Consider the following 12,500-nt stretch of genomic DNA (forward strand, 5'->3'; position numbering starts at 1 on the left):
CGTTTCTTTATCCTTCACCTGAGGGCGCGGAGGTTGGCGGTGCTGCCCCCGAGGTGAGCACCAAACACGCGGCAGTTGAAGAGGAGGACGGGCTTGATTTCACGCAGCATTCATGAGCATACTGTGTTTGTACTTGTTATTTAATAGATATTTCCTGCATTGATGAAATGTTCACACCGAGGAGGTAGCAGGTGCCTTCCTATATCTTTCTTTTTTTTTTTCATAAACATCGCATTCTTAATGACAGGTTTGTTTGACTTGGTATTTAGTTCTACTTATTAGTCAATGCCGTAGACTAATAATAAACTGGTGACAGTTCTTAAGTGAAATGGCAAAGATTTAACAAGAAACTGTGGTGAAATGAGTATCATGAACTCAATCGAAAAGCTCAATTACTCGATATTGTGCGCCAGACTGAGCCCGTGGTTGAAGCTGTCTTGAGAGTTGGCAGGGACGCAGAAGGGTCACAACTGCTAGGAGCATATTGTCACCACGTCTTCTGCTACTAACAGACCTTGCAAACAAACAAAAAAGAAATCCTCTTTATAACATTTGTAGATTTCTCGCAGGCGTGCGATATCGTGACCAGAAAGTGTTCTGCACTGTCTTGAAGAGGTTAGGTTGAGGTCGCGGAACATTAATGTTCGGGATATTACATGGTTGCCGTGTGGAGTATTACCAACAGTCTTTAAGAAGTAGTATTCATTGTAACAACCATCCTTTTCTACATTTTTTTTTATTACTTACGTTTATGGCCTAATTAAAATTATAGAGGATAATAACTTTTTTTTTGCCATTATCATTCATATGAACGACACGGTATTGTTATCAGCGAGTAGGCCAAACATAATAAGGAGGTTGTCACTGATATGGCAGTGCTGCAAAAATTATATTGCATTGAAGTTAATGAGATTAATAGTAATTTTTATGGTCATCTGGTTCAGATGCTGACAGGTTTCCTGTGGCTGCTAATGGACTGGTTGTGAACTAATGTCACGCTACGCTTACCTCGGATCACGTGGTGTGGCAAACAACTTCGTGCTGTCTGCGGTCAGACGACTCACTTTCATAGGTTTCTTACTTGTGATGTTACGTAATAATGACGTCCCCTTCACTGTAGAGAAAGGAGTGTCTGATGCTGTGTTGGATGTGAGTTATGGCTGAGTGGAGACTTGAAACCAATACTTAAACTTCATTGCTGGTCTTTCGAACAAATGTTGGCAGTTAGAGGCACGACTTGCAATGATCCATGTCATATGCTGTCAGAATGTGCACCTCTACAACATCTTGTTAACAGTCGACAAGGAAGATTTTCAAGATGGCGGCCTCGGGTTTCAAGATTCAGGTTGAGGTTACCGATCCACATGTAATGATGCATGGAAACACAAACAGAGGATGGTAGTAAGGTGGGAGGCAACATAACAGTTGCAGAGAGGAACAATTTTCTCAGACAGGATAAAATATAATGAAATTCATTTACAAGTGGAAACAAAGAGATCACATTTTAGACACTAAGTGTTACTGAAGATAACACAGAAGCAATGAACTCTTGACTTGACAACGCGTGATAAAAGAAACATACAAGTAGTGCATAAATTGAACAATTTACACGACGGAGGGACATGTGACATTTAAACATGTAAAAGATGAACTTGAAAGGACAAAACAAAAAAAGCTTATCAACAAGTCATAGAAGAAAGAGGACAAACATGGAAATTCCTGAGAATATTTCCCGTCACTATGCGTTCTGTTTGTACGAAGGGAAACTCAATTAATCGTTCTGCAACATATTTGTTTAAAAATTATAATAGAGATGATACGAAAAAGGAATCAATATGTAATCATTTTTACTTATTATCTGTTATGAAATATAAACACGATTACATCAAGAATCGTCATTAAGTAATAAATTAAAGTTTTAATATAAAATCTTTGGTCCACAAGTAGTTTGCAAAGCAGTGAACTACTGTGGAGTGTGGACCCGAAACACCTCTTAAGCCGCATCCAGACGATCGAGCTGTGCCCGCGAGCACAAGCGGGCAATTTGCCTATTGACTGGCTCCCCGCTTGTGCCTGCTAAAATACTAGTAAAGTGCCTGTGTTGTTAGTTGTGGGAAATCACCAGATACTGCCCTCGCCTTAACGACCACTCGCGACTGTTGTCAGGGTTTGACTGTCCCAGATCGACACCGTGTGGACAACACACAGTTGTACCCGAGGATTTAGCCCGGTTGCGGGCAGTGCCCGTCAAGCTGTGCTCGATCGTGTGGACGGGCCTTTAAATTAGGTGAGCTGGCTGAGATCACCATAGTGTTACGAATATTTATTACAGCAGCATATTTTTTTTCAGCTCGTAACGTGAACAAAAAATTAACATCTCATGTAAGAAGACTCCTACTGTATTTGTAAGCCGACAACTCAGCAGCAGTAGAACACTGAGCAAGGAATCAGGCAGGGAGAGAGAGCATCACTAAAACTATTTACGCTATGATTGTAATCTGGAAAAGAAAAAAAAAAAAAAAAAAAAAAGTTACTGGGACAAAAGCGGCTTCACTTTTTCGTTCGGCTTCATGCTTGCTCGAGCTTCGCACCGAGACGACAACGGGCTAGCAGCCGGACGTTAGGGCGAAAACTATAATATATGACTTTCTTGTATTATCTTTGACGTTGGGGTAGACTGTTTTCCTTGGGTAGACTCGACTAGCTGTGCTTACTGTCTGCATTTCTACCTATTTTGCCTGAATATACACCGCAGTAAAGTTGTATAAGTTCGAGGTGTTTCTGTTAGACTCCCGCTCCCTGGTCTAAACACATCAAAAGGAATAGGTATCATCCACAAAATAGCTTAGTACACATCATAACTTAATCTGTGCTAACGAGTTACGGGAAGTTCTTTTTGATAATACTGTAATGCCGATCCACGAAATAATAGTGTCATCAAAATAAATGTAGTCCTGTCCATTTACTTCATAGGTATAGTGTTGCTTTGTTGATGTGAAAGGTTGGGAGCAAATCAGTCAGTAGCGATGTGGGTAATAACTGCACAGAAGAGTGAAGAAGCGAGGTTGGAAGAATATTATTTCTTATCTTTATTTGTGTTTCGATCTGATATATAAGGAGGATAACAACCTCATTCAAGATGTGTGTGTGTGTGTGTGTGTGTGTGCAGTTCATAAATCTTCCAGTCGTGCAGGTGAGGCTCCCGGAGGCGTGTCGCTTCTCATTGGAAGAAGGGAAGGTGAGGGAGGAGTGGAAGAGAGGAAGGATGGGACGTGCTTGCCTTCCTTGCTTTCCTTCCTCCAGATTCTAGTTTCCTGTCCCCCCGCCAGGCCTTGCATACAGTGGTGCACACACACCGATACAAGGAAGATTGTGTACATCTTCGTATGCGATATAAATTATGATGTGATGGAGCTATTCTAGACTGTGGAGTGCATGCAGTAGTCAGCAGCAGTGTTAATAGAAGGAGACTGCAACTCCACGCACGTCCTCATCACACACGCCCGCAGGAAATAGAATGAAAGTGAGGATCTGGCAGCTAAGGTCAGGGGTGGCGCAGAGACCCTCCCGCCTTCCTGGCAGTCGACAACCAACTGTCGACTTGTACGGACGTGTGGCGCGGCGGTGCTCGCTCAGCAGTTGGCGGCGGCAGTCGTGGTGCAGTAAGGTGTAGCGTGGCAAGGGGAGTCTTCTCCTCTTCTCACAGCCATTGCAGTTGCCTGACATTTTGTTACGTTATTATGTAACAAAGGTGACGGCTGACGATTCATGAGTTTGGCTTGCATTCAGTAAACCCAAAGAGGAACTGTGTATACATTTACTATTCAGTGCGACAAAGTGCAAAAGTATCCCGGTTTCCCGGTACAAGAACAAGTGGCTGCGTCGTGCCATGCGAGGCGCGGGACGCCTGCCCAGAGAGCGATAGTGAGGAATAGACAGACATACCGAGCAGGCAGATCCGCCATGGCCGCCGTGCCTGCCGTACCTACCTGGGGGCGCCTCCTGATGCTGGGGGTGGTGGTGCTGTCCTCCGTGGCCTCAGGTGAGTTACTGGTGATCGTTAAATTGCATTTCAACTGTATATATAATAGCGATGTGGGTAACAAGTGCACAGAAGAGTGAAGAAGCGAGGTTCAGTGCGACGAAGTGCAAAAGTATCCTGGTTTCCCGGTACAAGAACAAGTGGCTGCGTCGTGCCATGCGAGGCGCGGGACGCCTGCCCAGCCCACCTGCTGGGGATCTTGACGAATAGTTTGAATTCGTCACTCTCCGTCATGGCGAAGAGTAGAACTCAACTTCGAAGCTCCAGGATGAAGCTTTGTAGTATCAGTAGAAGCAGACCGTAGAGACTGCATGAAGTGAAGCTTCAGTGTTCGAAACAAGAATAAATCACTGTTGTTATTATTGTGGGTTATGTTATGCACATTTATGTAACGTAATGTCACTTACAGGTATGCTTAGATATAGTTTGCCGCGGCGCAGAAGCACACACCCTCTTTGCCGCCCAAGTCATCAAGTAGTAAGAGACTGTCCCAGGTGCAGAAAAAGCTGAAAATATAAACTTGCCAACGTTCAAATGTAGGCCGAACACCTCTTGGAGAATGCCAGCAACGCCTCCACCCTGCCGCCGCGCCCTCATTGTGGGGCTTTTGGGAGGGAGGAGTACTCGGCTGGAGTGTGTGTGGGGGGCGGTGGGGTGATAGTCTGTAGTAAATCACTAGTGAAGGTCAGAAGGAAATTCCTAAAAAAAAATATAAAAAAAAAAATACCCCAGGAAATTATCTATTGAAGTTGTATTTTTTTTTTAAATATATTGATCTCTCAAAGGTTACAGCGAAACCCATACAGGTCCTCATGGACGTTTTCCTACTAACAGTGTAGAATACTCGTTAAACTATTAGTACAATCATGAAAATACCCTTGAAAACCAAAAGTAACTTCCATTAGAGCCGATTAAAAAAGTAGCCGCGATGGGACGCTGAAATGTTTAATATGAAGGCAGGTCTGGTCATACCTCAAACTGCATGGCGGGAAGAGTGGTGGTGTGTGTGTGTGAGGGCCGGCCATGGATGCGGTGACTGGCCGTGTGCTTGTGTTTGTATTTGGCTGACTCACGTGAATACCGATACGTAAAAGAGGGTCTGGTGTCGCCGTGTGTACGATTGATATATAGGTTGTGCTGCCTTGCCTTGACTGCATAATGATTTGTTGATCTCTCCTAAAAATGATTACTGAAATAAATTAATAATAATATTTTTTAATTTATTCTGATTAACAACTAGTATGTGCATGAAGTTGAAAATTACCAGTACGTAGTAGCCAAAGATAAAACGTGAGGACACCGAGTGGACACATGCAGCGCTATATAGTCATTGTCAGCCTCGAGTAACATGCCACACTCACTTCCGTTGTGGTTAGCGTTTTTCCTCAAGCTTAAGTCTCCTGATGTACTGACAGGCCTCCTCACAGAACTTCACAGCAGGATGCTAGCTGATCAGAGGACTCGAGATTGAGGGGAAAAAGCTAAACTCAGCGGAAGGGAGAGAAAATTGCAGGTTATTTTATTTCTGACCATGAATGTACCATTAAGTGGAGAGAGAGGCCTTACAGTACCTCCTCTGACGCGAAGGAAAGGGTGAAGTGAAAGGCCGATGGGATGATTATGTATATAGTACACCAGCACATCATAATGCGATTAGACACGCACGGTGGTAGTCAAGTTGTCTTAGAACAGAATGCATTTGTATGAACATCTTGGCCCAGGAAGATAAGACGCAGTACTCTATAACACATACTTAAAGTCCTTTAAGAAACACGAACCACTAAGGCCATTCACAAGAAAACACTCTTTCACTGGAGCTTTCTGTGGAGGGGAGAGAACTGTACGAGGTGACCCAGAAGAAACCCGTCAGCACAGTACATCGTTTCCCTTATCAATCTAGTTCATCTGAAAATGGCCGAGTTCAGTGTTTGGAGAAGAGCGAGTGATGGTGGCGTTTATGTTAATGTTAATGTTAATGTTTACGTTTTGGGCGGAGGGCGGGAGGTAGAGAGGTGGCATCTGAGTATGTCCCGCCGTTTTTTTGTGATCTTGATGTCTGGAGTCAAATGAACGCTATCGAGTGTGGGTAGCAAGAAAATTTTTCAGGTCTGGAACTAAAGAGATCCTGCTTGAGTTAGTGTTTTTTTTTATCTATCCTGATTTAAAACATTACTAAAGGATTAAAACATTACTAAAGGAGGATTGGGACCATTTCCGTAAGTAAATTAGTGATAGTGTACTGAATTCTTCCTCGCTTCACAGAAACAATTCAAAGAGCGAACTAAGAAGTGCGGGGAAGTGTTTGATGCTGAAACCTATGAAATACGAGGATCTAACGCGTGACAGGATGATGATCACAGTATTCAGTCGATGGTGTATCTCCGAGGAAACGTGGACAACAAACACACTTCTGCACGTCCAGTACCTCAGACTCACTCTGCTAGAATGCTTACATAAATAGTTGGCTCATTATGCAGCCGCTGACCTTTCTCGTGTGTCAGTCGGCAGGCGAGCAGCATACTCTGGGTGTAAGTCATTTAAAGATAATCTTGTATGCTCTTCAACGAATTCATAATTTTTGTAAGGTTGCTCGTGCACAGACTGGAATTATATCCCAGCAGTTAGAATTTCTTGAAAAACAGTTTATAATCTAGATAATAACATGAAGTAATCATTACTCATAACTTAATTTGAAGTTAATTAATTGTACAGCAGCAATACCAGATTTATATGATATTATTAACAGGCACGAATTTATATTTATACGTTTTTCTTGTTAGAGTAGGAAAGAAACTATAATTTAAGAGACTTTTGGAGAAATTACAGTATGGCAGTTTATCAATTCTTCATACATGCGTTGTATACAATACCCTGGCCTGAAACCTATATGCCTTAAGCCTGGAAAACTTTACATCTAACATAATGACGCTGTTTTCTCACACTTACCACAAACTCCCTCTTGGGAGCGGCGTTCTTTTACAACACACGCTGCTGCTGAGGCTGCTACTCCGTGAAAGCAGTGGCCACCCCTTGATAGCCACAAGTTCTTGAGTTATCTCGGTAACTGTAAATCCTCCTTAAATATATGAATGTGCAATGTACGCTGTGAGATGACTAATGAGGCACATAGTCTGGCATCCAGCCATCGTGTCACGCGCGTGTACGAGGCCAAACAATCACCTGCAGTGTGTTCCCTTCACGCTGTCACACGCGTGTCTCTCTGTACCCTGAAAGGAGAAAGTTTTTATTGTTCTGTTAATGGTCGGTACATACCTTTACAAATCGCTTGAAGAAGATTTATGAGAGAATCGTGTCTGCCGCCGCTCAAGGGCAGCAAACTCCGAGCCTCGTTCACGCTACCGCCGAGAACTAGAAAGGCAGCGGAACAATACCAGCCATCACTCGTGTGGTAGTGCTGATGGGGGAAAAGGTCACGGGATTCATAGTGCCCGGGGTTCGTCGCCTCTTCCCCGAAAAAAGAGTCGTAACTTTTTTTTCTCAGGTGTGGATACTTAGTTTTTTTTTTTTTTTTCCTAAAGTGGATTGTACCGGGGAAAAAATGAAGTACTGAAGACGCTCTGGTATCTGATTAAGGATGCCGATATGCTTCTCTCTCTCTCTCTCTCTCTCTCTCTCTCTCTCTCTCTCTCTCTCTCTCTCTCTCTCTCTCTCTCTTTGAATTTTTCCATGCCCTTTTCGGGGCATCTTTTAAAATTTGGTGTAAACTGAGAATATCTTTACACATAGATGCAGGAGAATACATTCCATATACTCCATAAATAAAAGAGAATACGTTCTATTAATCCACTTATCCTTAGACGTGAGTGGTCATTACAAGATCAATGGCTTCCTGCTTACCATGATCATCAATTCAGCTTCCCCGAGTCGTGAGTTCTTTCAGGAGTCTTGTGATTCTGTTGGTCTTGAGGGTCTTGTTCAAGGAGACTGGGACGCATGTGAATCATCGGCCTGTTGTTCTCCAGTCGGGACGTCGCTTGTCCTCCAGCGCTCTACTTGTTTCCAGGGTTGCCGCGTGCCCTTGGGTCTGGTTTTCATCTGTCGGAAAACGTTAGTATTTCTGATGACGCTTGTTATTAGAATGACCGTTGCTATTATTGATGACGCCACATATTTATGAGGGCGTTGTCTGTTCATACTGACGAGACACCAATTATTCAGACAGATCCGGCCGTCCACATGGTGTGTCGCCCATCCACGTGTACTATGCCGCCTGTCCACGTGTGTGGCGCCTATACATGTCGGGGGTCACTGTTTACCTACAAATTATGCATATACTACAAAGTTAATTGTTACTTGCTCTACTTTGTCATTACTTTTCAGCTTCTTATTGTTGAATAGGGAAAACCCGTTCTTGACTCCAATCGTGTTGCAACGCCATGCTCTTATGGCAATAACATGATAAGCCAAGGCGTCATGCTGCATCCATTCCAGCACATCGTTCAGCGTGTCAGCCTCCTGTAAATGGCAAGGCGACTCAAAGTTGATTACATTATAAAGGTACATTTTTTTATATTCTTGCGCATTTCATTATAAAAGGAAATCTTCGCTGAAACACAAGCATCCGCATAGCAGTAGATATTTATTATAAAACTGTTACGAATCTGACGCAAGCATTCTGGTTATAAACCAGGCGATTGTTCGTGTTTAGACTCCAGTACCTGCCTTTTGTGCCTGCTTGGAAGTGTCAGGTGGCACAGCACGGAGAATATATTGTTTAATTCACGTAATGGAAATGCTCTTGTAGCTTGTTTTCCCCATGTTTTTGTTACGGACTATTTTATTTCCAATGTCTTCTAATCTTTCGTCTTTTTATAGAGCATGGTTGTTTTCTGCATGTGCATATAACGGTCTTCCATCACGTCTGTTATTTATAACAGATATCAAACCAAGGAAGCTCAAGAATCTTTAGCGTCTCTTCCGGCAAGCAGAGAAAGCCTGGCCACACCATAATGAAGCGCTCGCACAACAAAAATAACTCCACTTCCAGTAGTTCTGCGTCCCTCACGACTCATTAAGTGTAACCACTGAGAAATAAGATACTTAAATGTAGCTTTGTAGCATAATTTTACTGTCTTATTTTAGAAAGTTATGAGCACGATTAGATAAAGAAACTGTACACACTGTCATCAAGCGCGTGTTGTGAGCGTGAACCAAGCGCCCCTCATGAAACTTTTTTGCTTCATCATTTCATAAACGACTGTCTCTTCCTCACTCAATTACTTATCGAAACGAGGCTTTAGTACATCCGTGATTATAGTTTAAAGTTGCAAGTGTATTATCCTGAAGGATCATGGCAGGGGTGGTGGTGGGGGTGGTCTTGGCAACACTCCTGCCCCGCCTGGTGCTGAGCAAGGCTATAAATTTTTAGAACCAGTAAGTTGAGCTCCATGTTGATGACTGAATACACATCAGCCGGATGGTCCCGATGATAATATTTACTGGAACGTCATATAAAACTCTTATAAGCATGGGATTTTAAATAAAAAATTTATATTTTCGTGTTAGTTTCATCCACTACTTTTCGTCATGCGAATTTCATCCTAGGCGCACATCGTCTGCAGATGTAAACTAAACGTCAAGTCATCAACGCATGGCTTGTACATTCTCCGTGATGTGGATCTTTGTGCTCAGTGGCTCACCAGTTCATGCCTCTAATCATTCCACGGAAACTGAAATACCTTACACAACATTCCTCATAAAATTGTTGAGGTTCAGTAGCAGCGACGAGCCGGGGTCCTCCCAGGGTGTGTGTGTGTGTGGGAGAGCGGGTTTTAGAGGTCGCTGCAGTGTCCTGACCAGTCCTCACCACTCTGTCACTGTCGCCGCCGTTCACCTATTGTAGAAATGTGTTTAATCCTTATTTATTATCTTCGCTATTGCAGCTTTGCAGTACATTTTATACCAGGTGAAAGTTAATATATTCGGGACAAATGCTTACTATTAGTCAAAGTTTGAAATTGTATATCAGGCAGGAAATAAGAAAAAAAAAAAATTGAATGCTGTAGAATTTCTATTTTCCACATTTTTCCTAGTATATACCATTTTTTGCTGCTGACCAATGAACGATAACGAGGTGAATAATTTTCATACATTTCCTGCCTGACGTGTAGGGAGAAGCGTGTAGGAGTAACAGGGACTTACCGTCGTCGTACGTGATAGTGTATAGCACAGCATTCACGTCTGCCAGCTGGTCCTGCTGCCCTGCTCTTCCCACACCCCGGCGCTCTGAGAGGGTGAAGATGAGGAAGGAGCACGGTGGAGGCGAGGGGTGGTATCGTGAATGCAAGGACAGGGCTAGAATGTTGTGTCAAAGATATGCCGGCGGGCGGTGATGTGTGGTGAGGATGCGGGAAGATGCTTCGTCTCGGGTATCAACATGAAGACTTGCCACTTACCAAATGTTTCTTGTAGGAGTGCAGGAGTGGAGCGAAGTCCTGGCGTGTGGTGGAGTACAGTAGATACAACATTGGCATATTCACAGTGTCCGTTGTAGGTCTTGTGTGCTTCGTATGTGGAGCTGTGTGGGGAATGTGGGACTGAAGGTGGGCGGCCATTACAGCCAACGAGGGACAGACCCGTTATAGTGAGCTAGGGAGTGTGTGGTCTGTTCATGCATTCTCGTATATGCGTCACTCTCTCTCTCTCTCTCTCTCTCTCTCTCTCTCTCTCTCTCTCTCTCTCTCTTTATATACGTGACTCAAGATACGGCCACTGTTATTATGCGAATACATGTCTAAAGCAAATAGAACCCAAGTATAAAGCACACATAATATTCAGCACACCGTCCGTACTTTATGGCGTGAATATGCAAATGAGGCGGTGGTGGTGGTGGCGGTGGTGGTGTCGGCCGAGGAGGCACCGAGGAGAGCGAGGACTCCCTTGGGAACACCAGATGCCGCACTTACTGGCGATAAAGGGCCTTCCTCACACTCGTCCCTGTAGAATTGCTACAGCCACATATTTCCTACTGTTTCTGTGTTTTCTCCCGGCTACGATTTGAACTGTTTCACAAGAGGAGTGTGAACACGTCTCATAAACTAAACTACGGACTCTTACGGTTTTCCTCCAGTTCTTTTATAGGGAGCGGTATGGTACACAGGCATTTTTTTATTATTATTTTTTTTTTTTGTACCCTTGACCAGTCTCCCTGGCATATAAAAATCTAAAGAAGCTTCTATAAATTTTACACTTATATTTTGAAACGCTTCAGGCTCTTATAAGGATTATTTTGAAATCCCACAGCGATAATTAGTCTTGCTCTCATTGGTTGTTTTCCCATTGATGATGTGTAATCCTCATTAAATTATCTTTTAAAATAATGAAAGCGCCCCTGAAAGGCCCAATAATTATCATTAAATTATGTTTAGTCGCATGAAGACGTCGGAACGTTTGAGAAGACAGCCTTCGGTTACGCTGCATTACATGTGGTATTTTGTTAGCACACTAGTTCTCAAGCTGGAACACGCGCACACCACTCGCTACGCGATCTTAGGAAGAGGCGACATTCATCAAAATGATAATTTTTTTACCAAACAGTACAAAAACTTAAACAAAACATTCCGTACTTTCAAGTTACCAGAGTAAACCCACTTCAGTGCACATATATAAGTCTAGTCTTACCACATACGTAAGGCTAATCTTACCACATTTATAAGGTTAGTTTTATATTAACTAAGATTAAGTTATAAAAAGTTTACAAGTCATGTGGTTTTCTTCATATTCACAGCGAGCAGATTGTGGTAGCCAGATATCTCCGTCTGTCTAATCCTGAGTCCTTACTTAGAAATTCCTTGAACTTTTCTTAGGATTACATGTGTATTTTCAAAAGCAAGAGATGATCATAATCAAATCTCCAGACGTGGCTGAGGACTTTCCTCCCTTAAAGATGGAACCAAGAAGCACCACCGTCTCCACACACTATTGGCTGTTGAGGTGTGGTGAAGCTTTGGAGCATTTGTGGTGGCCAGGAGAGTAGGGACTGGGCAGGTGATACACTTCAGAACCTCAAGGGCTACATGATAAGGTGAGAGTCACTGTCAGCACCGCGGCAGCTCAGTGGATTGCGTCGCCGATAGAAGGCACGAACAGTTTATCAGGCAAGGAAGTCGTAATGGAAAAGAAAATTGTTACATTCATAAGTGTAAGACCAAGATTGCTCCGTTACAGGGCTGTGCGTGCGGTTGTTTGACATGAGGAGATAGTTCAAAGCACACAAGGGAATTAATTGCGAAAACAAACTTAACCAGTCGTGTAAACGCAAGGGACGCATAACCATTTGCAGAGAGAGAGAGAGAGAGAGAGAGAATGTTGTGTTGGCTTCCGCGCCAAGTCTTTGTATGTGCAGTACAAATGGACAGTCAGGTTATTTATCTCATTTTCCACGTGAATAATTTGCATAGTAGCGTCCACATCCGCCTCTGGAAACCCGCTAATGACG

At 43.2% G+C, this 12,500-nt stretch overlaps 1 protein-coding gene across 5 annotated transcripts in view; it reads left to right on the forward strand.

Moving 5' to 3' along the window:
- The first annotated feature begins 3,461 nt into the window (after nt 1-3,461).
- The window catches only part of LOC135101072 (adhesion G-protein coupled receptor G6-like), a 133,164-nt gene continuing 124,125 nt past the window's right edge, over nt 3,462-12,500 (forward strand). Inside the window, exon 1 of one of the 5 annotated variants that reach the window (XM_064004666.1) lies at nt 3,462-4,042. In XM_064004666.1, the coding sequence (XP_063860736.1) occupies nt 3,964-4,042 (79 nt within the window). In that variant the 5' untranslated portion in view covers nt 3,462-3,963. The remainder of the gene's footprint in view (nt 4,043-12,500) is intronic. The other 4 variants (XM_064004663.1, XM_064004660.1, XM_064004665.1 and 1 more) reach the window with 4 other exon arrangements.

Source organism: Scylla paramamosain, chromosome 1, assembly GCF_035594125.1.
Source record: "Scylla paramamosain isolate STU-SP2022 chromosome 1, ASM3559412v1, whole genome shotgun sequence".
NCBI lineage: Eukaryota > Metazoa > Arthropoda > Malacostraca > Decapoda > Portunidae > Scylla > Scylla paramamosain.